The sequence below is a fragment of the Astyanax mexicanus genome, chromosome 11, assembly GCF_023375975.1.
Source record: "Astyanax mexicanus isolate ESR-SI-001 chromosome 11, AstMex3_surface, whole genome shotgun sequence".
Classification (NCBI taxonomy): domain Eukaryota; kingdom Metazoa; phylum Chordata; class Actinopteri; order Characiformes; family Acestrorhamphidae; genus Astyanax; species Astyanax mexicanus.
The window spans coordinates 25,383,842-25,409,793 of record NC_064418.1 but is presented as its reverse complement, the minus strand read 5'-3'; the positions used below and the strand labels follow the sequence as shown (position 1 = coordinate 25,409,793).

Here is a 25,952-nt window from a genome sequence, read left to right as displayed (position 1 = left end):
AAGTGTCCAACTTTGTGCTGCATTTCTAAATCTGCCGAGAGGAGCAAGAAAATGGAGGACGAGCTCAGCATATTTAAACTCTGCTTTTTATAAAAACGAGTCCGACCAGCGAAAACCCGAGAAACCGATGTTTAAATCCCCAGCTTTCCTCTGTACACGGGATTTACAGTTCTATCAGTTGGTGAGTAGACCCGCAGCTTTATCACTTTTCGGGCTCTGGGGAAGGGAAGCGCGTGAGGACGAGCCGCTGGAGCTGCTGGAGGTTTGTTTCTCCGTCGTGGTTTGTGTAGAATTGTGGTTAAAGTTGTGTTTGGTTGGTGAGAGGAGCCGCAGCAGCAGCAGCAGCAGGCTGGAGTTTCTCCCTCAGCTGGAGGAGGAATGTCGAGCTGCTTCAGCGGGTCTGCGTTCCTCTCGCTCCATTCGGCCAGAGAGCTCCAACTCCTCCAGGCTCTGGGAAAAGGCCTTTAACTGACTCTCTACAGAACTTACACACCACTAAAACTCTTATAACACCGAGGAAACAGTGAATAGTAACACCAACTGTGATTTAACTGTGATATAATTAAAAAAAAAAGCTCAACAATTCACTGCCTTTTTGAGTAAGTTGTGATTTTGGACTTCTCTCATTTTAAATCCTAATAATAGTCTCATTTTATTGTGTTCTCAGTAACATTGTGTTTTCTAGTGTATTTAAGCATGTTAGATTAAAAACATATTAAAATGGGAATGTATTTGTATTGACAATACGTGCTTCCTGTGCTCTTTAAATATTTTTATTCAAGTGGGTTTAATGTTACAATTAAGATGAGCCTTAGTTAAAGACTAGAAAGTGTTAGGAATAAGCTTAATATAATTAATAATACCATATTTTTAAACAGGTAGTATCACTTTGCTTATACAGTAGCTATAATACTACTCGTACTATTATTTAATTATATATTTTTTAATTACATTAATAATCATAAAAATAATTAAAATCTTTATTATTATAAATACACTAAAAGTATTACTGTTGTTGTTATTATTATTGTTGTTGTTGTTATTTTTATTATTCTAGTGTTTTCTGTGAATGAAGTCCTCATTTCTGTGAATGGATGGTCTCAGGTGTGCTGCCTAATAAAGTGATCACACATACATACACATACCAGTAATATTAAATAGTGCACTATAGTAAATGTACACTAGCTAACTTATATAAGCTATGTATGCCCAGATGATTATGGACACTACAGTACTCAACTACAGTACTTTAGTTAGGTTGCACCCACTGCTGTCACAGATGTGCAAATGCACACACAGGGATTACACAGACTGTGTAGTCCCTGTAGAAAAGTATTTCCAATTAAATGGAATAAACCTGATCCTGTTGATACCATGCCTAACCATGTATTGATCTGTAGAGCAGTGAAACTGTGTTCTCTGAAATGATGCTGCTCCATTCAGCACTTTTGGGAAGACTTGAGAGGGGGGGGGGGGTGTGAGTTGGGTATGGGGTGAGTTGAGGTGGGATGGTGATCATTCAACATCCTGTCCTCACTATTGCTCCTCTTTTGTTGCTGAACGAAATCAGAACCTCACAGCAGTGCTTCAAAATCTAGTGGAAGCTCTTATCAGCACAGAAGACACAGTTACTCCAACAAAAGCAGGATAAATTCTTGTTCCCAACACTTTTGTCCATATAGTGTGTACGTTTCCTCGTTGTTTAACATGCACCAGAAATTGCATTTTATAATTGTATTCTGCATTTTAGTTACAAGTTATTAGTAACTTATTTCAGTAGCTCAGTCAGTGAATAATAACTCTTCTCTAAAGCTCTACCCACCATTCTGCACATCGCACCTCCAACCCACATCAAACACACCTCATTCAGCTAATCAGGGACATCTGAAGGCTGTAATTACTGTATATGGATCAGGTGAGACTGAGTGTGGTCTGATTTGAAATCTGCAGGAAGGTGGATCGTATGTAGCAGGTTTGGCTTAACCAATTTGGCTGATATGTCTTTTACAGTATGTACATCATAGGCTAGACATATCATACAATGTATGGACATGACATCTATCATTTTTGCTGACCCCAGTACTGGCCACGGGGTTTACATCACGAGAAGAATCTATTAATGTGAATGACTTTGTGGCATGTTTTATAATAATCAAAAGTTAATTTCTATTTAAAAGGTATATAAAATGGCACGATTATGCTATTACTGTATATTGTCATTATATAAAAATATATAGTGGTATAAATCTTTGACATATATATCTTGGACAATAATTGTCCAAAAAATATTATTATGACAGGCCTAAAGCATTTATAGTGGTGTAATTTGTTAATGCTGGCTGTATGTCGTGTTTCAGATATTTGTTTTCCATATTATTTTAGGTTCAGTATGAATGCGTAATGTTTATTTAATTTCTCACAGTGAGTTTTGTGGGTTTGGGTGTTGACTGATGTTTGACACTGTGAATAGTAGCTGTTGTGGACAGTGAGTGTAGAGTGCCCAGAGAAATGGATATTACAGTGTAGAGATGTGTGTTAAGCCAGGTACACCACATGTGACAGTACAGATTAGGTCATGTTTTCAATCTTTGTGTTGTGGAAAATTTTTACTGAATCGTGTTGAATATATTTTGTACTCTGAACATTCTGGCTTGTTTTGAATTAATTCCATTATGTTACACAGAGCTTATCTTATCAAATAGCTTACCTGGTTCTGTGTTGTTCAGCTTTGTGTCCATTGAATGTGTTCTGAAAAGAACCTGTGGGAACTCCTCAACTGTTTTGTTGCTTTAAGTTTGTGCTGGGGACCTGAGGTGGTGATGATGGTGATGATGAAAGCCTGCTGAAGGCTGAGCTGTGACGTCTTGGGACTGGTATGTGTATCTGTGACATTCATTCGGCAACTTTTAATAGGAGGCAGTGACCCAATGTCTATAGTAGTACACCTGATACTGAACAACTGTGATGTTTGTTTTTATAGTGTGTTGTTTGTTCTGTTTTGTGCAAGTTTTGTGCAATATACTCAGGACCCAGTGGTTAAAATGTTTGTCATATGCTGTGTTACTTCAGACTGTTATAAACTTAAAAATAGTTTTCTTTTTGTAAATGTGGTTTGTGTAAAAAAAATTGAAGGACAAAAAAATACTTTAAAATAGTCCAAACACAAAGTCTGTGCCAGCTTGGTAAGACAACACTTACATGAAGAGAGGTTCATCAACATCGTTAGTGCTTATTAAATATGCTAAGAAAGCACTGATGTGTGAGTAAATTCAGGTCAGTGCTGATATCCAATAATTTTCATGTGCACATCTGCAAAGGCTGATCCATAAACATTTAAATATGTGAATACAAATCAAACATCTGAACTAGAATTTTTTATAATTTTGTTCAGTGCAGCAACCCAGGGTCACCTAAACACTCAACTCTTATAGAGTAAATTACTTGATATTTAATGCCAATAATCTACAGATAATTATTATATTTTATTTTTAAATCTGGTATTATATAATTCCTGCTGTCTTTTGATTTTGCCTTTTGACATCTGTATGTCACTTTGGTCAGCTTTGACTTTTAAATGTGCTCTAAAAATGAAATACATTGCTTTGAATTTAATTGATGTAGCTATAATCAGACATCCCATACCATATTGTGCTTTCAAATGGTAATATACCTCGACCCAGCACTAAAAGAAAGATATGCTCTGTGTGGGCTTTTTGCGAAGTAAGAAGTTATCACTTTTGATGACAATATAGATAAAAACTGACCTTTTAAGATGCCAAGAAATGTTAAATATTTTGAATAATGTTTTTAATTTAATAATGTGGATCTAACCACATCTCTTATTTAGCTCTTGCATAGTCTATGAAAGCTATATTTTCTGATTGAACTTTATTTATTTATTGTATCTCCCAATTGGCAACAAAGCAATGTAAAAATGTAAATGAGATACAAGGCTTTTGTGTGAAAGCTAATATAATCAGTTCACTGCCATATTCATACATGGTAATTTTCTGAAAGAATTGGAGACAGCATCATGGGGGGCACCCAGCAATACTCGTGATTGAATTGTACCGAAGCACATTTTGTGTTACAGAAGTAAAACAGACAGATACACTGGGTGTATACATATATATGTTTTTGCTGTCATGCAAACACCTGTCCATTTTTTGTCTTTTTGACTTTTTTTTTTACATGATATCTAAAGTTCATGATAAATGGACCAATAGAAATGCTTCAAAATGTCTTGGAATATAATCTTTTTACTCTGACTTTCATTGAAAGTTAAGATTTTTTTTCCTTATCCTCTGCTGCTTCAGAGAAACACAATTTATGTCCAACTGCAATATATGTTCTCTGCTTAAGTCCAGAATATGAATGCATTTACATTATTACATTCTGAGGTCCAGCCTTTGTGAGCGCATTTCGACCCCTATGGGTAGTTCATTGGGTAGTCTCTCTGAAATTGTCATATCAGAATTAATATGGCTAAAAACACCTTATGACACTTGCAGTGGCTAATGCAGTATGTCTGGACCAAAAACTGCAGCATGTCCTAGAAACTCAATTTGATAATAAAAAATAATAATTGTAATTGTGTGCTGCAGCTGTTCTCATCCTCGAGTTGAGGCATCTCTACAATTGTATTTATTTATTGGTTTATTTGGAGATGCTGGTCTTGTGATGACACAGTATGGCTTTTCATGTTGTTACTTGTGGAATGGAATGCTTTGTACTCCGACCTGATGCTGGAAGCATCACAAGAATGGAGACTTAGGTTAAAGATTCTGGAGATTGAGCAACGTGCTTGCATCCTGGAGCAAGGCATCACCATCATGCTTGTATAGGTATATATGTATATATGTATATATGTTTCAATTAACCAATCAGAGTAATGCAACAATAAAACTCTACAAATTGAACCTAAAAAATATATATACTCAAAAATGACTTTGAAGATTAGGGCTATACAGAATACATACCATGTAACAGTAAACTGGTGTGACATATTGACACACTGACATATTACATTTCAGCTTAAGTGATATCATTAGTGCTGTAAAGTTAATTAACAGTAATTGGAGGCCCATAAAACAGCAGAAGTAAATTCAGTTCAAGCAGTTTCTATTAGACCTTAAAGTGACAGTACACAAGTTTTGGAGGTTTGTACATATAGATAAGCACATTGTGGTGTGGTCAGCTCTTAGTGCAGAAAAATCAAATGATTTTAGCAAGAAAGTGGTCTTAGTCTCAGTTCAGTTCTAATTCTGTGCGTGAATGAGCACGTGAAGACTGAGAAAACTATTCTGATATCTCTGTGTTCACAGTAGCTCTTGTATCGGCGGCATTAGCAGCTAATTAGCAGTTGCTCAGGTAACCAGCAAAAGTTGTAGTGGCCAGAAAAACTACTATGGGGACCTACCACATACCCTGTTTATAGAATTAATATATATTTGGTTTTGCTGACTGATGCCACTTATTACAGTATGTATCTTCCCACTTAGAAATAGTACTGCTTTCAGTTAAAAAGAAAAAAAATCTTCAAAATGTACTGCATAGAGCCACATGACTATAGCTTGCTTTTGCTAAGGCCTGTTTATTGGCAAAAACTTGGAGATATGGTACATATTATGGTGCTGAGTTTAAGATTTAGTATATTGCAATACTGTAAGCAATGCAGTATATTGTGGTTATTAAAACAGATTTTAGAAAAAAAAAACTGTTGTAGTACAAAATTTACACATTAATATTTATTAAATCAGGGAAATTTATATTTTACACAATCAGAACAGTAAGATTTAACAACGTGATTTAAAATGCTATCTAGTTGTCAGTGTTTAAACAAAACACAAAATGAAGCACCATCTAACACCAATTTCTACATGTAAACTTATAACTAAAAATTAATGTGCTTTTGAAAGTTGTGTTGCAATATGACATTGCAAAACAAAATATCACAATATAATACAATATCTTTATTTTTTCTACACATATACTTCAATGGGCTCAGTACATGAACACACAGTGTGGAAATATTTTAATAATTAGATTACCTCGACTAGAGATAAATGTAAAAAAAAAAAGAAAAAAAAAACAGGCCTGGATAATGCAGGATAATGCTTATAAGTAGTGTTTAGTCATAGTTGTGTAAAATTAAGTGAATTTGTTGAGGTTATTTATTTTTCAGTTAGAAACTCAGTACATGTGTAGTTTGACCAGCTGTTCACCAAATTTTGTGTCCGAGTGTAGTTGGTCAGTTTGGTTAGTGTACTCTTTTTGTTCGAAATTAGCACTGCTGGTGTTTAGCAGAAACTATCTGATAATGAATAATGATAGCAGTTTATCTCTTTGGGCATGAAGCTCTGCTTGCGTCAGAAAGACATGTGCCTCTTCTCCTCATCCTCCGGTCCTCCGCCTCGGGAGAGTAGCAGCGCAGTGCTGGAATGCACACAATGTTCTTTGAAATAAACCAGTGCAGAGGTGCTAATTTCTGCTCAGTCTTGAGTATTTCACACACACTGACACACTGACGCGCACATAAATAAATCAAATATTTTTTTAATTTATTTTATTTATGTGGCCAAAATCAAGGCTATAGGTTAGACAGTGTAGGGGGGGGGTTGTTATGATAATTATATTGTTGATTTATTCTACCATAAATTGCCATGACCTTAATTAGTGGTAAGCAAAAAGGATAATAATATCACAATATTTCATTTTTGCGATAACTATACATATCTTGGCGATATGACAAAACACTAAATTAAAAAATGTATTATTACAAGAATACACTACTGCAACGAAAAGAAAATTACATTTTATTGTTGCATACATACACCCCTAAGTGAGGTATTAAAAAAATACCAGAATTTTTATCAGATTGTAAAAGAAGTCAGTGATAATGCTCTCCAAATATCTCCATATATCCAAAGCGAAGGTAAAATAAATGATACTGGACAGATATAATCTGTCTCTAGTAGATATATAATGGGAAATGAGAACAGTGTGAATTTTTAACAGCTAAAAAGTAGTACCTTGATGGGATAATTAGGGGTGGGTGAAATGGCACAATATATTTTAGATTATAATATGGTTCACGATATTCAAAAATGTTGGCAATATTATTGCATAAGATACGATATGGCACACCCCTAACCTTAATACATATTGCTGACCTCGCTTTCATCCATTGTGTTTCCTTGCATTTGTGTTTATTTACATACAAATGAACATCACCAATATTCATTATTCGAGTCTCACAATGAACAGTGCATTGATGCACACAGAGTAGACTGAAGTGCAGTTGCCCCATGTGATTGCTTTTTTATGTTGCAATATGATCATAATATTATTAGTGGCATGAACTGGCCTTAAATTGACAGTAATATAATGTATCAGAATTATTTCTAGAACAAAGTATCGTTCAGTAGATTTTTTTTTATTGTGACAGGCCTATTTAAAGGAATTGATAGACCTGTACACACTGATACACATTATTTTTTTTAAATAAATAAATCAAATAAACAAAAATTTAAATAAAAAATACACACATCAAGTCTCACTTCTGCCTTCTCTGTCTCCACAGGTAAAGATGCAAACCATGCCAGAATGGAACGAACCCACGAGTGTGACCCCTTTCATGTCATGGGAGGAAGGGGAGTGTGACCCCTAAAAGGGGGCGATGTGATCTATTAGAAGTCTGAAGCCGGAGACAGAAGAATTTTTTTTTTCCAAAAGTGTCCCAATCTCTGCTCAAATCTGCCCCACTGCAGGGCCTTATCTATTTAGGTTAGACCCATTCACAGCTGAGCCTTGTCTCTGTGTGTGTGAGTGAGTTAAGTTTTTGTGTAGATTTTTCTGTGATTTTATTCTATTTACACTCTAGCTTTGTTTAAGCACTTGGGATGTGTAAGTGAGTGAGTGCGTGAGTGGATTTGCTGGCTTTGTACAGTACCGGTGAACGCTTGTGAGTCAGCATTAGTCCAGGTCAGGTTCACCCATGAGGCCAAAAACGTTCCCCGCTGCCCCGTACGTGGGCAACACGCGCCAGCGCCTTCAGGAGATCAAGGAGGGACTGAAGCAGCCGGCTAAGCTGGTGAGCCAGGCGCTGCATGGGGGCAGTTCTCGAGGAGAAGGGGGCCGTGGTGGGGACTGTAAGGGTAAAGACCAGGCCGGCAGGCAGCAGCAACTCCGACAGCCACAGAAGTTCAACAACTACCAGAATGCACTGCGAGAGATCCGCAAGTCTTTGATGCCCTTTGCCAACGAGTCGGGTCCAGCGTCCAGCTCAGCACACCCCAGCGGAGATGTAAACCGGCAGATGCTGCAGGAGCTGGTCAAAGCCGGATGTGATCAGGTAAAATGTTTCTGTATTTTTGATTTTTTGTGAATTTTTTTTGTGTATTTTAAGTCCAAAATGTCCCAACCTTGCAGGAAAAACAGAAAACATTGATTTACAATATTTAGACCAGCTAAATCACCAAAACCTTGAGTTTGTAAAGCCTTTTTTATTGTAACTGTTGGATTTTATGTTTTTAAAGTGCAATACCAATTCTCTTTAGTGACCAAAAGGAAGATTATGGTTTGGTTCAGTAGATAGATTTAGACAGTTCTTATTTTATAGAGATACAATTAAACATACACACATTTATAATTCTTACACAGGAGTGTATCGATAGTTCACATATTTTAATGTTTGGAACAAGTTTTGTGTAGTGGTGAACTGGTACACAAATGTCATGGTATGAGTATGTGATACAGACAAGACTATTTACCAGTAGAGCTAGACAATATATCCATATACTAACAAGTAGTGTTGCCAGGCCCCCGAGTACGACACGAAACGAAGATAACTGCTTAATCTGACATAGTGAACATCGTCAGAGACGAAAATGTTGTGTAGTCTGAGTTTGGTATTAAGACTTGAGAGTTCACCACAACTGATTTAACTATCCTTTACTGGTGTTTAATTGTGTACCTAATCAAAACGTGACACTTTTTCTGTCCCAAGTAATCATTGTTAGCGATTCCATTTGATATCAAAGCATTATACTGTATTTATGTCCAAAGGTAGACATTGATCAGTACTGTGTGTACCACAGATGTAATGAGACAAATACTCAGCTAGAAGTGCAAGTAAAGTGAATTATACTACTGCTTTTACTGCTGTTAATATGCAGTGAAGCTATCTTGGATTCTAAACTCTTTCCAAGTAGAAAATGCAAGTAAAAAACATCCAACATCCAAGTTAAAATGGAAAACGGCATTACAGATTTCGGCGGTGCAAATGCACTGTAACTACTGTAAGTTATAGCATGTATTGTTAAGTCTTCTTGTGACTGCATTCACTAAACCCTGAAATATACATTCCTAGGTTTTAGATCAAAATATTTTATATTAAACTTTATTTTATTTATTAAACCTCTGAAACTTTTAAGATCTGTTATTTCCTGAACAACAGAACCATAATAAAGAAAGTCCACAGTATAAGCTCCTGTTTTCCTATTTGGATAGTGTGAACCCATGTGCCAAGTTATGATTGTTGCCACTGTTTTCTGTAAAAGACAGCAAAAGAGTGACCCTGGGAAGAGAGTGAGGACGATATCTGCAATACAGCTTTAAATTTGACAGTGTTTTGAACATTTATACTTTTAATATTGATTCAACCACAACTAACTCTGTATCCTGTGTGGGTGTGCATGTGAGTCTCCCTGTCTGTCTGTCTGTCTCCTGGAAATCATAGACAGAAATTGACCTTCATTAAGTTCCAGTTGCTATGTGTGTTTTTAGTTGTGAATGTGTTGTTAATGTATGTGGGCTGAAAACTGGTGGTGTCAACAGGTGATGTCTGTGGACCGTTTCAGCTATGTACAGTATGTGCTACAGCGGCACACACATATAGACACTACACAGCAATAGCACGCTATGCTGTGAGTAAACAGAATAGCGAACATAGGTTTTAGTGTTCCAGTGACTAAAAAGTCTTTTCTTATTTTATTTCTAATAGAAATATGAATGTTCTGTTTGTTGAAGGAATTTGTGATAGAATTTGATTTCTGATATGAATATTTAGTATTAAAAAAATACTGAAACACGTAACTTTATTTATTACTCTATTACAATTTGAATGTTGACATTGTACTTTACATTATTTCAAAATATTGTGAGGAATTGAGCAGTAGGAATGCTCAAAATGGTATAAAATTAATACTTTCTAAATTGACTTCTTTTAACAGTTAAGACGTTTTTTTTTTCCTCTGGAAAGTTGTCAAGTTGGAGAACGATAAGCAGTAAATAAGACAAAATGCCAAAAAAGTATTTTTTCCTGTTTTGTTTTTCATTATTTTATTTTATTTTTTTCCCATTTTCTTCCCAATTCACACGACCAGTTACCCAACCCACTTATTGGGACTCCCCCTGTCACTAGTGTTGCCCAAACATCCGAAGGTTGAAGGCTAGCACATGCCTTCTGCAATACATGTGAAGTCAGCCACCATTTTTTTCGAGCTCCTACTAATGCAGCATTGCTGAGTAGCATCACAGCACACTCGGATCCGATACATCAGCTCACAGACGCCTTGTGCTGCGGACATCACCATTTTGGAGTGATGTGGAGAGGGAGAGCCATCTACCCACCCAGAGAGAACAAGCCCAATTGTGCTCCAGTAGCCAATGGCACGCTACCTGAACAGGATTTGAACCGGCGATCTCCTGATCATAGTGGCAGCGCTTAGCCCACTGGATCACTCAGAGACCCATCTTTATTCTTGGTTAAAAAAAACAATGATTTTTTTTAACACATTGATGTCCCATGTGATCGATTTCCAGTTGTACAACAGGATGTGTTTAGAGTTGTGGCGTTCCAGGAATGAACATCCACACTTTCTTATCATACAAAATGTGTCTTATTTCTTTTTTACATTACTAGGCATTTTATACATTTTAACATTCTTTTTCAATTCATAAGAAATCACACCCTCTCAAAAAATGCCCTCTGATAGTACATGAGTCAGGTATTGTGTGTGAACTTTTCACTGTTTAATTTGTAACGTACAGTGGACCCCAACACAATGACTGCTGCTTGCCAATTTGAAGCAGTTACATAATATTCAGTACAGAAATGTTGAAATGGCAGTTGGATTTCTCAATCTATTGAACAGTTCTTTTCTTTGGGAGGCCTGTGGAACATCTCCAACCAAGAGAGGAGAAGAGGAAGGGGGTACTTTCGGCAGTATACGAAGCCAATCACCTTTTCCCCTGAAAAATAAAAGTATTCAGATATATCTGACTACATTTGATTACTTAAAGCACTATATTATACTGAAGCACTGATATGTAGAACCAGTTTTTGTATAAAGACAATCCATATATAAAATATGAGGACAGTGGTGCCTGTGTTTTGTATATTGTAGCACAGTGGTATGTTTTGAGTAAATAAGAGAAAGCTGTAGATTTGGTGAATTTGTAGATAACTTATGTACTGTAGCTGAATTTTTGTAACAGGCCCATGAGCAGATCGTTATGAAGCTGCTCGGCATTGAGGCCGTGTGTCTAAAGTGGCGCTACGGGCCTGAGAGCGGCCCTGTGATTGTGAGGCATGTGAGGAATGCTATGCTCAAGCCCATGCACAACACCACTGAGAAATCCACCACCGCACAGTGGAATTATGAGGCCTAGCCTGAGGGAGCTGAGCTGCCTCTGTGACAGGCTTTATGACATGGCTAAATAGAGCCTGGAATGGGGCTTTTTTGCTCTTCTGCAGTGAAGTGGTGTGACAGTTCACACAATTTTATTTTGCTTGATATAACACGGAGGTGTCTTAATTAGTAGAGTGGTTAAAATGTGTCTCATGCTAATATGTTATTGCAGTTATTTATTATATAAAATGGAATCTCATGTTTCCATATTCTTTTATAATAATGTGCTACCCATAAGCTGTTAGCCTTGATTTAGAATCTTAAGAGCAGTCTGCTTTTTCTAGCTGCTCCACCAACAGTGTGTTGGAGTTTATTGTTTAATACACGTGCACATAAATTGTTGGAATTAAAAATTATTTGTATCTAATTTATGGCTTGTTTTCTACAACTACTATTATGTGGAAATCTGGGTTGGTCTTAAAGGAGAAATGTACTGTTGTGAAATGGACTTGGGTTGTAGTGAAACATGAAAATGAGTACAAACTTTTTTTGAAAAGCCCACCTCAGTTTGCTCCCAGCATTCCAAAATACAGCGCTTTTAGACAAAACTCATTGGTAAAAAAAGGGCTGACGAGCACAAATGAAGGGGTAGGATAGATATATTCTCATCAACACCTAAAATTCCTATATTTCCACTGAATTAGTTTTGCAATTTGTTTCCTTATCCTACCTATTTGTTTAATTTTTAATAAACTACCTGTGCATTTTTTTTTATAGTTTTCAGTTCAAATATCAGGGCCCTCAGAATTCTACCAATGAAGTGTGGAGCTACTTTAAGTTTGTTAATGGTGTAAAAATAGCCATATGAATGGGCAATGCTATGCCCCTGTCACTAGTATTGTAAGCAATTGTTGGGAGCTTCGGCTAAAAGCACTGCATTTTGCTGGGTGTGAACTGAGGTGGGCTATTCAACAATTTTAATAATGTCTCCTAGAATATAAAGCTGCATTTACAGGTACCTTATCATAGTTAAACACTGTTGTGTTCTCTTCTGCAAGCAAAGCCTACAAACCTAAAGCAGAGCTGTAAAACCGGCCAATTATAAAACCCCAAAAATGTATGTAACAGTCTTGACTTTGATTATAAATAATTACATACCCAAAACTTACCTAAAGCCAGTCCACTAGTAAAAACATTTTGTGGCTAAATACAAAAGCTATTTCAGAAGAATGTGGAGGTGAGGCTAAGGCTAAAATATATATGATAGCTTAAAGGTGAAACTAACTAAGAGCAGTCTGGTGCTAGCCAGCTGCTAGTTCTAAAGCTTACCAACCTTATCTGACCTTACTAGAATTTCTTCACTTGGAAATAAGTATTAAACATTCTTGTTAGAGTGTTTAAATATATAATTGAGTTGGCTAGGCTAGGCTAGGCTAGGCTAGGCTATGCTATGTGAATGTGGGCAATCATAGTGCTGTAAACCATCAGCATGTATCTTACTGAGGCAAGATAACACGGTTATCTAAACATTTTATTCATTTATTTAAGATCAGTTGTAAATAATGAATAAATGCTTTATTCCTTTCAATGCATTATGTGGACAAAAGGACAAACATTTAGTACACCTACTCAGGAGCTTTTATGATATTTTTAATACCACTCAGCATCATATTACAGGACCATAATGGTGTTCTTTGAGCTCTTTCATTCATTTGAAATTGTTAGTAAAAGCAGACTGCATGGGTGAGTGCAAGGTGATTTTATATACCTATTGCAGTGAGACAGAATTAAACACCTACATACAAGAATTAAGGGGTGTTGTATACTTTTGACCACATATTGTACGTGAATTACATAGTCGGGCACCAATATGTGGCTCATTCACACTAGACCTGATGTATGCAATCTTTGTACAAATCTACCTCCATGTCATTTAGGACTTAAGGTGCTGATCTACTGACACTGAAGGCTGCTGTGTTTTTATTTAAAAAACTAGTGATTTCATTATACTGGAGAACTAGACAGCGTCCTCCCTGCTTGTGGTGAAAGATGAATTGGGACAGTTTGGACACACACAGGAAGTGTTTCCATTCAATAGCAGCTGGGTGGAACAGTTTCCCCAGTGGGAGTGACGCATACAGCCGCCTGGGATAACACACACAGTATATGACTGTATGTGTCACTCTTTTTTCTATGCATTAATTAATTTTTTATGTAATTTCATATGATTTTTCTCTATGTTTTTTATGCTTTTTTAATTGTAACCTCTTCAGCACCAGACACTGACCCTTAGTCAGTTTCCTGGATAAGTATAAAGCTTAGTCATAGACTGTTATGTTCATTTGAATGGAAAATCCATATTAAAGTGCTGCAACATCCTAAACTGGATTTTATTTCATATTAGTGATTTGATTGTCTTTATATAGTATTAATAATTTAGATATAATATGCTTAATCATCACTATTATTATTGTATATATTGTTGTAACTGCATTTTTTTCTGGGTAAGAAATGGCTGCCACTCTGCTTCCAGTGCTTTCCTGGGCTACTCTGGTTAGATTTTATCGCAGCTCCTGGTCCGCCAGTTACACAGCAATGCAGTGCTGGGTTACATAATCACCTTTTAGGAGGAAATGTTTTGCTGGGGGAGGAGGAGGGGGGGCTAAGGGAGGAGATGTAGAGCACTTTAAACCCCATCCTTCTTCTGTATGCCAAATGTAGATGAGTTACAACATGTTTGTTCTGTTTATGGGTGTGTTTTTGGGGGCAAAGAAGAGCTGTGATACTTGAGCGATTGTGTGAAATGTTACTTTTTTGAGGGGTTTTTTTTGCAAATCTTTACAATCTGTCTAAATAAAGTATCTGCATAGCTGTGTAGTATTACACCTTTCCATGCAGATAAACAGAAATATAGGAATTGTTTTAAATTACAGCGATTAAGTTACCATTTTGGAGAAATTTAATTTTCTTAGGCTAATGAATATACAGTCCTGTGAAGAACAATACTATTTTTATCTTGTATTGTTTGCTTAGCTGTGTCTGTCTATGATTATTAGATAGATAATAAATACATACTCCTTCACACAATATGCATGAAACACACACACACCTGACTTATTTTACCATTCATTTGCAGATACAGGATAATTGCATATACTGTCTCACACATTAGTCATGAATGAAACACATAGTCAGTGGTTCCCAATAAATTCTATAGGAATTTCTATAGAAACATGGGGTAAAATATATAAAGTTTTGTCAAATATATGAAGTTGAATTTTAATTTTAACCATATCAATAACATGTTATTTGAGGAATAATCAGAATATGAAGTGACAATAACTCATTACAAAGGTATTGCAAGATAATATAGCAAGTTAATAAAGCAAGGGATATTTAGTTTTCTGTGATAGGGGCACAAAATAATATAGTATACAAAGCTATGATTTCAGGGCAGCTATTCTAATGTTACTGAAGACTGATATTACAATAAATACAAATAAACAAGCTGAGAGTACTTTGTAATATGATGACACTGACCAGCCTGACCCTAGTTTATCAAATCAGTCTTTCGTTAAAGTGTAACAGGTAAGCTGCTAGCAGAACAGAACCGGTCCATACAGTGACTACAGTTTACAAACATGTTAATACCAAAACCTGTGTTTTTCTACTTATATAATGTTCTCACAGAGAGAAACTCACATATACTGCTGTGATAAACACTTTTGCTAACTGTCTAAAGCTTTAGTAAAGCACTGTGATTGTTGCAAATTATCCAATAATGGTGTGAATAACACTGTGGGCAGCATATCATCAGGATCTTAATTACGTGTTTCGGCATGAGCTGCAGATGTGTTTACTCGTGCTGTTTTTTGCTAAGGTTTTGCTGTACAGGAGCGTGAACCGAGCAAGATGGGCGGCGAAAGCTTCCAAACACTTGCAAATAATCACTTTCACATAATTGATGTTTACTGTGAAGTGAAGTGAAGTGTGACGATGCTAAGTTGTTTTGGGAAAGGTTTTTTTTTTTTTTTTTTTTTTTTTGATAAGGTCTGTCATTCTGTGCATCTGTTTGCACACATCTCTAAGAGTACTCCATATGGCATTTATTTCTGCATGCTATGGAGGAATGTGATTGAGTCAAATCGGGTCAAAGTGAATGCTTGTACAAGAAGTGACACTGAGTCACTGCTGTACAGCCAGCTAGAGTTATGTCACTCCAGTCATAGAGACAGTTTGTTTTTTACAAATGTTCAGTAAAGCTGGAGGTTTTGTTCGGCCCAGTTTTTGAATATGTGTATGTGTCTGGGTGTGTGTGGGACTGTCTGACTGGTTAAATGTCTGTTTCTTGTAGCAGTGAAACTGGTGGTAGTGACCATGATGACTAGGGTATGAATGTGAATGCAGAAATTTTGGACACATTCCATAGGAAAGGAGGTGGTACAGAGACAGATAAAGCAAGAATAAACAAGGCGGGTTTGATTCTCACAGATAGAAGTAGAGATTTTCACATAGCTGGAATATTTCCTCCTTGACTCGTGGAATGTCCTGAACATCTGTCGCAGTGACAGCCGAGGTCACAACCATAACGATCTCAGTCAAGCCAGACCCAACCCCTGTTTTAAGTGTTGTTTGTGTGTATATGTGATGTGTGTGTGGGTGTGTGGGTGTCTGTATGTGTGTGGTGTGTATTTGAATGGCGCCTTGAAATCTCAAGGGAGACAAGAAGGCACACTGCCTTTGAGTAGGCAACACTGGAATTTAACAAATAACCCCTGAATAGAGATAGACTCTATGTTTTTATTTCCTCTATGTGTGTGTGTGTGTGTGTGTGTGTGTGTGTATCTATGAATGTCTGCATGTGTGCCTGGAAAAGGGACCACATGTGTAAATCACACACACAGACACACACATACATACAAACAAGAGGTGTTCTTGATCAGTAACTCAGTCACACTCAGGGAATGTGTGGAATTCTTGTGGCTGTGGCACATGTTTCAGTTCTAACTATGTACCCAGTGTGCCCACAGTTGCTCTGCCTGCCAGTGGCTTTCTGAGCTCATCTTGTTGCAGTCCCACCAAGACAGCTGGTCAACTGCTGGAACTCTGAAACTGATTAAAGTAGAAATAGATATAGATTTGCGTGTTGGCCAACTGTTGGAAAGACTCTAAATGCAAAATATTACAGGCAGCAAAGATTGGAGACCTATTTTAATTGAATTCCATCTGCAGTACCACATTCGGCGGCAAGAGGCAGTATAAGATTGAGTGAGTGGAGTTGATGTGTCTTGGTAGAGTGAGGTTTAGGCAGAATGTCTTCTGAATGAGATCATGTGCCATTCTGGGGTTTTCCTCATATAGGTGTGGGTCATAGAGTTGTTTTTTATTTAGGACACACTTACAGTGTTACAGATTATGACAGGGTAAGGCTTCATTCTATGACTTGGTGTCTGGGATCTAAATAAAGCATAAATGTCTGTCTGCAAATAAATTGAATGAGAAATGAAAAAAGTATCAGTGTAATTCACTGTTTAAACCCAGAGTTCTAGGCCTCCACCAGAACAATGCGCTACTATTGCACTACTATGCTTTGCCTACTGTGACTGTAGCATTGCACGCCGGGCTAAAGTAACAATGTGTTCTAGGAGGTGCGAACTTTTGTTTGTGTGCTGGCACAGGAAGGAGCTGGTCCATGACCTGCAGAGGAAGCAGGTGCATGGAATGTTATCTTTACTACAACCTGCTGTGAGTGGTGTGTGTGTTGGGCTGCTTGTGTAAAGTATTAATGCCTTTAATACATGACAACAGTGTTGAAATTCCTGCAAAAATGAAAAAAAAAAATCTCACAAACGTCTTTTTATGCTTTTCTGTTCAGGAAATGGCCGTGCGTGCATTGAAACAAACTGGCAGTCGCAACATAGAGGCAGCATTGGAGTATATCAGTAAGATGGGCTACCTGGACCCCCGGAATGAACAAATTGTGCGCGTCATCAAGCAGACTTCCCCAGGTCAGTTAGTCCTGCACAGTCTGTGTAGACATATCATATATGTTTTAAAATGAAACCTAAAGCTTAACTATGTGTACCCTGTCCCCCTTCATAGGTAAAAATGGCATGCCAAATTCAATGGACCATAGACCGGCAATGGAGGCACCTAACGATGGTGCAATGCAACCTTACCACCAGATGGGAACACCGCTTTATGATGGAGCTGGCTATGGAGCAGAGGGAGAAATTGCACGGCCCTACATGGGCGGCCCACCAGTCATGAACTACATGATGTCACCTGCCGGCTCACCACAGGGTTCTGCAATGGGGAACCCCATGGGTCGTCCCCCCAGCATGGGTGCCTATCCTGCAGGCATGGCTCCTCAAAATGCTCAAGGGACACCCATGTACCCCCCTGGTCCCGCCCAGCAGAAAAGCTATGCAGGGGGTATGGATCAGGCAATGATGGGCTACAGTGTGCCTGGTCCACCCATGCAGCTCCAGGCCCAGTCACCAGGGGGGCCCAACCCCCATTATGAGTACAGACCTCATATGATGGAGCCAACCAGCTATAGTGTCAAACGGAGTGCCTCCTTCCAGAACAAGATGCCCCCTCTGGCACCGCAAGGCAAAGGGGCAATGGGCCAAAATGGGGGTGGCTACCCTCCTAACCTTTACTTGCCTCCCCACTCACACCCTCGTCAGGCCAGCCCAACCTCACACCCAGTCCACATGATGTCTCGCTCCCCAGGAGGAGCAGCTGCAGCGGCTATGGGGGAATTTTCAGATATTCCCCAGGGTCTTCTTACACCTTCCAGGGTCAGCCTCAACCTTGATCTATATGACCACCACTGGGCAAGTGCTCAGGGCCCAGAAGCAGCTCCTCCAGCGAGGCAGCCACAGGGGCCTTTCAGGAGTGAGGTACGTGTCCCCAGTAGGACCAACTCTTTTAACAATCATCAAAAGGTCAATGTGAGACAGACAATGCCCCCTGCAGCCAATGTACCTGGCAAACAAGAGGCAAACGTGGGCCCACCAAACACCATTACAGCAGTGACATCTCCACCCATCCAGCAGCCAGTTAAGAGCATGAGGGTCATGAGGCCAGAGCCCAAAACTGCAGTTGGGCCGTGTCACCCAGGCTGGCTAACTGCACAAGCCCAGGATGCTCCTGAGACTCATGGGTACTTGCCAGATGAAAGCTTTACTTTGGAATCCAACCAAGAGCCCCGGTGTCCACCACCACCTTACCCCAAAACACTGCTCCTGTCTGGAGCTGCAGCAGGACCAGAAACAGCACCTTTAGAAAGCGGAGCCATAGCTGGAGCTCCGGACCACAGTGCTGCAGGCAGGCCCGTCCCTAATGTCGCAGCAGGAAAGCAAGAAGAGCCTGTCACCAAAGACAAGTCCAAGCCAGGAAAAGGAGAGAAGACTGTGAAGGATAAGAAGCAGATTCAGACCTCACCAGTACCAGTGCGGAAGAATGCCCGAGACGAGGAGAAGAGAGAGTCTCGCATCAAGAGCTATTCACCTTTTGCCTTCAAGTTTTACATGGAGCAGCATGTAGAAAATATCATGAAGACCTACCAGCAGAAGCTTAATCGCAGACTGCAGCTGGAGCAGGAGATGTCCAAGGTAAGCCAGCTCAAACTAATGCTCTGTAACAAGGATTCCTAACCTTTTAAATCTCACAGCCCACTTACCTCACAACAAAAGGTTCTGTGGCACATTGACCATTTAAAATCAATTAACAAATACTGATATTTGCAATGCTATAATCAAATTGATTGCTAGGCTGTAACTGCTTCAGAATAGTTTGTTTCAAAATACAATGTTTTTACTCATTTATTCATGATTGGTTTGCCAATCGACCAGCCAGATTTTGTCATTGTCATAAGAACAATTTACTTAAATATGTATTATTTTTGCAAATTATTTACTTAAATCATCTTATATTCTGATAGTTCAAATATTTTTATATATTGAAATGTTTTTTTAATTTTTGTACAGTAGCCCCTAGCAGTACCACTGTGCCCCACTGGGGGGCCGCAGACCACAGGTTAAATAACACTTCTCTATAATGTATTATGAGACCGCTTCAGGTCAAATAATCAATTACCTCCTTTTTCCCTCTCCATTCTCTTCCAACATTATCTCAAACTCTACATTTTATTTTCTGTTTCACTAGGCTGGTCTGTCAGAAGCAGAGCAGGGGCAGATGCGAAAAATGCTGAACCAGAAGGAGTCCAACTACAATCGACTGCGCCGGGCCAAGATGGACAAATCTATGTTTGTGAAAATCAAAACACTTGGAATAGGGGCTTTTGGCGAGGTGTGTCTGACCCGTAAGGTGGACACGGGGGCTCTGTATGCCATGAAGACTCTTCGAAAAAAGGACGTCCTGAACCGCAACCAGGTGGCTCATGTCAAAGCCGAACGAGATATCTTAGCCGAGGCTGATAATGAATGGGTGGTCCGGCTGTACTACTCGTTTCAGGACCGGGACAGTCTGTATTTCGTTATGGACTACATTCCTGGAGGAGACATGATGAGCCTGCTGATCCGTATGGGAGTTTTCCCTGAGCAGCTGGCCAGGTTTTATGTGGCCGAGCTCACACTAGCCATTGAGAGTGTGCATAAGATGGGCTTCATCCATAGAGACATCAAGCCTGACAACATCCTCATTGACCTGGATGGACACATCAAGTTGACTGATTTTGGCTTGTGCACAGGGTTCCGTTGGACACACAACTCAAAGTATTACCAGAAAGGTGAGAAAGAGAGATGGTGGCCTTAAACAACTGTGTTGTGTCCTAGATTAGATTCTTTGTAATTTATTTGATTTTTTTTACTTTTTTTCATGCTACTTCTATAGGGAACCATATTCGTCAGGACAGTATGGAACCTAGTGACTTCTGGGATGATGTGTCTAACTGTCGCTGCGGTGATCGCTTGATAACACTGGAACAGCGGGCGAATCGTCAGCACCAGCGTTGCCTTGCACACTCCCTGGTGGGCACTCCAAACTACATTGCCCCTGAAGTGCTGCTGCGGAAAGGTACAAAACAAAGTTTTGACAAATGCTCTCTGTTGTGCTGTCTAATATAAAAATATTTTTATTTCCACTGTGTCTGTTCTTTGAATAATACATTGAAAAAAATTGCTATTTGTATGCAGGCTACACCCAGCTGTGTGACTGGTGGAGTGTGGGAGTGATTCTGTTTGAGATGCTGGTGGGTCAGCCTCCATTCCTTGCTCCAACCCCTACAGAGACACAAATCAAGGTCAGGAACATTTCACCACAGAAAAATGTAACATATCTTGATATTTTACAGTGCATTGCAGTACTTTGTTCTACATTTCAACACTCGAATAATGTGCATTAGGCCTGTATGTTGTGCAAGAATAGCCATTAATCATGTAATGATTGTCAGCAGAGTAAAATGATGTTATACAGATCCTGCCAAGCTATAGTGGAATGACAAAAAAAAATTATATTTTTTCCTTGAAACCTGGGAATTATGCATTTAAAAATGACAATTAAAATTAAAGTAAATATTGTAATGTTTGTTTTGTGTTTTCATTTAAGGTTTTGTGATGTGGGACGACTTGTCATGTTGGTTTGACTTTTTGCTTAAACTTGTCGTCTAAAGTCGCTTGTCTTAAGTGCCAGCTTGAGTGCATACTCTTTGTAAAGAAAGAAGGAGATACACCAAAATCATAGAGGTTCAAAATTTAAGCTTTTTTCATTTTTTTTATTATTTAAATAATTTTTAAAGATGGGTTGAATTATAAAGGGATTTATGCATAGTGTTTTTACTAGTGGTCTCTGATTTTAAACCTTGCTGTATATGCATCTGTATAATGTTGTCATTTTTTTCAAGTTCTGTCTTTGTCACAAATTCTGACAACACGAAATGTCATCAAGCTAATTTAATATTAGCCTTTTTCTTTTTTTTACTTGTACCTTGGTTAGTAGACTTTCTCAATCCTGGCTCTGGAGGCACCCTGCCCTGCACATTTTAGTTTTTTCCTGCTCCCAACACAAATGACTCAAGTAATCAGGTCATTACCAGCCCTTTCAGAGTTTCTGGAATGTATTAAGGTAGAAAAATCACTAAAATGTGCCTCAACTACCAGGATTGAGAGATGTTGGCCTAAATGCCCCCCCGAAACACCCCTCATGTATCATTAGCACTATGATATGAAACTCACATCCAGTCCTCGGGCAGCTGCAGTGCTGCTTCAGCAGTTTTCAGAAGTGGGATTTACACAACAACAGCACGTTCATTTGCCTGCTGTCCGAATGCAGTGTTTGCTTACTCAGAGCCTGGAGTTTATGGATAGGATAAAACGCCACACAGATGTTCTGTTGTTATTATTATTGTACCTTAACATGAAATTATCTTATATTTTTCAGGTGATAAACTGGGAGAGCACACTGCAGGTCCCCCCGCAGGTGAAGCTGAGTCCTGAGGCTGTTGACATCATCGGACGCCTCTGCTGCTCAGCGGAGGAGCGCCTGGGCAGCAATGGCGCTGGAGAGATAAAGGCCCACCCTTTCTTTTCCCAAGTGGACTTCTCCAGCAACCTTCGCACTCAGCCTGCTCCATACCGGCCTAAGATCGCCCACCCGATGGATACCTCCAACTTTGACCCTGTGGAAGAGGAGGGGTCTCCGGGGGCGTGGAGCGACAGCGGGGACAGCACTCGTGCTTGGGACACCCTCTGCTCTCCAAATGGCAAACACCCTGAACACGCCTTCTATGAGTTCACTTTCCGCAGGTTCTTTGATGACAACGGCTGTCCGTTCCGCTACCCCAAACCCCTTGAAGACATACAAGGACCCCCCAGCAGTAGTGGAGTGAGCAGCATAAGCCCTGAAGAGGAGGAAGAAGAGGATGAGGAGGAGGAAGAGGAAGAACAGGGAGAGGGCTGTGAGCCTGTATATGTGTGATATGTGGAGAGAGGGTCCACACGCTTCATTAAATAACACACAGGCCATCAGGTTATATCTCTATGGTGTATGTTTATGGTATGGCTGGAAAGGAGATAAGATAACAGCAAGATCAAGTAATGGAAAGAGAAAAATAACGCCATGCGAAACAAAAAAATAACGCCATGCGAAACAATTACATTTTATTACTCTTAACACAATCCTGCAGGATCTTTTACTTGTTCAAGGATATATGCTTCTAACTGAAACTGCTATCTGGGACCAAAAGCACACGTCGCGTAGTCTACTCTAGGGATATGGACTAATGATGAGTCTACAGACATGCCCCCTGTGGATCTCAGTCAAAGCACTCCTTTCTTACGATCTACTGTGTCCCATTCCTTGATTCTCCAGCCGTGTTGGTGTGTGTGTGGGCTGAGACTGATACAAAGTAAATGCAGGATGCTAACACTTCCTCCAGGCCTCTCAGCCTCTTTGGTGATGCCGACACAGCCATTCCTTTCTCCAGAGGAGCAACTGTCATCATGTTCACTGCAGCTTGCAGTGGTGGTGGCGGTGGTGTTATCCAGTGGTTAATTATTGACTGTGCCTTACATCACCTATATGACCAGACAGTTTCATCAAAATGCTTTTACACACTGCTTTATCCAAAAGCATACAAGCCCACATATGTTGCTTAATAACTTAGCCATGTAAACAACAAAGCATAGGAGACCAGATCAAAAATGCCACAGGAGAAATGATGGCATACATCATAAATTACGATATGGCTCAGGTTGTTTCCCTCTTTATGAGGAAAGTGAGGAAAATTGTGTATAAAAGACAGAATATTATGATTTTGCCTCCTAGTGGTTTTGAAAAAAATCACAGTAAATTACAGTGAAATGCTTTAATGATTGATTGATGGTTTTGAACTCACATCAGCTAAATTTGTGCCATTAGCTGTTTTTCCAAACTTGAAATCTTAAAGTTAGCCATAAAACATGTATATTAATGCAAAAATATCATAATAGGTCTTTAAAAGTTTCCACCAGAGACCTATTCAAAGATGTTTTCAGCTGTTTGCTTTATGTATGTGCTGTATATTCAAATACGGATGCGTTTATGTGTACCTCACACTTTTCTCAGATATGAACTTCGTGCCTTTAAGCTGGTTCTGTCATCACATTCAGTTTTGTGTCCACTTACTTTCTAAAAATCAAAGAATCTGGGTCTGTCCTATTGCTTAATATCAGCAACTGGGCATATCAGCTTAACTACTTTTCATCAAGTTATTTGTTTAAGCATAATGAGTAATGTATTTAGTTGAATAAGGTCTTAAGAATCAGGGGATTTCTTGCTTATCCTTATGTAGATCCACTGGCAATACGTATTACCCAAAGAGGTAAACTGTTCAATGGATGAAAAATACATAGTTGGCAAAAAAAAAAAAAAAAGTTACCGCACTATCCTAAAACATGTCCACACACATACACTACACAGTATTATAAACAGGCAGTCTTCGACTGAAGTGCGATCAGTATCTTATCAGGCGGTAATGTAAAGATTTAAATATGACGGAGAAAAAAGATGGCAAAAGAAAAAAAAAAGAAATGTATGTGATGGTATGACTATGTGCAATACAAAAAATACATTATATAGTTTTCTAATCACACAAATAGCCTTTTCCATTTTATTACTGAGATACACTATGTAAAAGTAAATATATATTGGTTTATGTATTTTCAGTATAGTTACCTGACCCAATGCTGCTCATTGTTAATAATGTTACAAAGTACACTATCATCATACTTTCATATATGCTTTTTCATTTTCTATTTTTGTAAAAAAAAAAAAAAAAAGTGTGTGGTATTGGTTGACAGTGTAATTGATGCGGGATGTGACGAACTGTGTGCCTTCTAATGAATGTGTGGGTGTGTCCACCACATGCTGATCAGTATTGAGGATGAGATGGAAACGTGCCTTCTTCCTGCCCTCAGGCTGGTCCCGAAGGTTTGGGAGAGGGCATAGAGAAGAGTGTGAGGAGATGAAAGAAAAGAGGAATTCAATTGGAGTGAAAATGAGTTATGAAATGAATTATGAAATAATATGTTGAAGGAGTTGTAAGAGAGGAGGCAGGGTTGATCATTAACAGATTTAATGTGCTTATTTTGAAACTCATGCAAGATGAGTGGCCAGATTGAATCTTATTAATATTAATATTGTAAGTCCATCAGATTTGATCACTGATGTTTATGTGATCAACCAATGTACAAAACAAACTATATATACCAACTTTAACTTGACAATCATTGATATACTTAACTGTTTAATTTGCTCAAACCAAGCGGTTATATCAATATTGGTAACCCATATTTTAAAACAACTGATAAGCTGACTGAACAATCCACAAATGGCTCTTGTCTTTAGTCTGGAGCTAACCACCATACATTTGAGTATATTTAAAAGAATATATAATCATCTATGTAATTTAATACTGACATTATACATTTTGTCCCAATTAGTCTAATTTGTGGACTTTAAAAGCTGAAGTGCTCAGTAGAGCTTGACAGCAGATGTTCTGCTTGCCCATGTTCATCAGGATGGACCACTCAGTGAAGAATTAGTGTTGTAGGAGACAGTCCTCATAGAGTCAGTTTAAGAGGTCGTGTGTGAGTGTTTGTGTGATGTTTTGGATGGATTTTCTATATTTTACTTTTGAAAGTGCTGACTGACAATCTTCGATTGACTATAATGTAATCTGATAATGGGACTTTTTCTTGTGTGCCTTTTTTTGTATTTCAGAGCTTGAGTGGGGTGGGACTTCTTTTGACTTCTGTGATCTTCCTTAATGTATTATATAATACAGTTACTATTGGATATATATTTATACAGATATACATATTTTTTGTATCTTTATTATTTTTCATTTTTCTGAGCTAACTTTTGAACCTCTATGTCTACAGTATTACAGACAGCAAACATTTGGATTCATATCTTTTTTACATATATGTATGAACCAAGAATTTGTTAAAATGCTTTCACTGTTCTCACTTGTGTAAATGTATATGTCTAAATTAAATTAAATAAATCAACCTGTTGTTTTCATTATTGCTAAAAAAAGAACTTACCAATCAGAATGTACTATTGTCACTCATATCTATTGTAATGTAATGAAATGAATGGCTTAAAATGAACATTCTGGTATTAGTGCTCAGTTTAAAATATCCAAATGGGAATTATATCCAAATGAGGGACAATTAATGTGTTCAAATTATAGTAGTATGTAGTAAACTAAAAAACAACAAAAATGGAGATACTTGTTTTTCACTGGACAGCGACGATATAATATATATGTTACATTGATGTAGAAAGGTTACAATACAATACTTAAAA

General features: G+C 38.4%; 1 protein-coding gene across 3 annotated transcripts; it reads left to right on the top strand.

The window, feature by feature from the left end:
- The first annotated feature begins 9 nt into the window (after positions 1 to 9).
- On the top strand, positions 10 to 25,651 carry lats2 (large tumor suppressor kinase 2). Of its 3 annotated transcripts, XM_022680446.2 has the most exons (9): positions 10 to 181; positions 4,667 to 4,844; positions 7,583 to 8,353; positions 17,509 to 17,641; positions 17,736 to 19,255; positions 19,809 to 20,391; positions 20,496 to 20,678; positions 20,798 to 20,904; positions 22,041 to 25,651. In XM_022680446.2, exons 3-9 carry the CDS (start codon positions 7,997 to 7,999, stop codon positions 22,575 to 22,577), a joined length of 3,420 nt encoding a protein of 1,139 aa, XP_022536167.1. In that variant the 5' UTR covers positions 10 to 181; positions 4,667 to 4,844; positions 7,583 to 7,996; the 3' UTR covers positions 22,578 to 25,651. The 3 variants fall into 3 exon arrangements, with proteins under 3 accessions (XP_022536167.1, XP_007255655.2, XP_049341357.1); XM_007255593.4 differs by lacking the exon at positions 4,667 to 4,844; XM_049485400.1 differs by lacking the exons at positions 10 to 181; positions 4,667 to 4,844 and adding an exon at positions 223 to 262.
- Positions 25,652 to 25,952: the final 301 nt, after the last annotated feature.

Coding starts and splice junctions, on each gene's coding strand:
- lats2 (XM_007255593.4), top strand. CDS start 7,997: ATGAGGCCAAAAACGTTCCCCGCTGCCCCGTACGTGGGCAACACGCGC. Junction 8,354..17,508: donor TCAAAGCCGGATGTGATCAG/GTAAAATGTTTC, acceptor TTTTCTGTTCAG/GAAATGGCCGTGCGTGCATT. Junction 17,642..17,735: donor CATCAAGCAGACTTCCCCAG/GTCAGTTAGTCC, acceptor CCCCCTTCATAG/GTAAAAATGGCATGCCAAAT.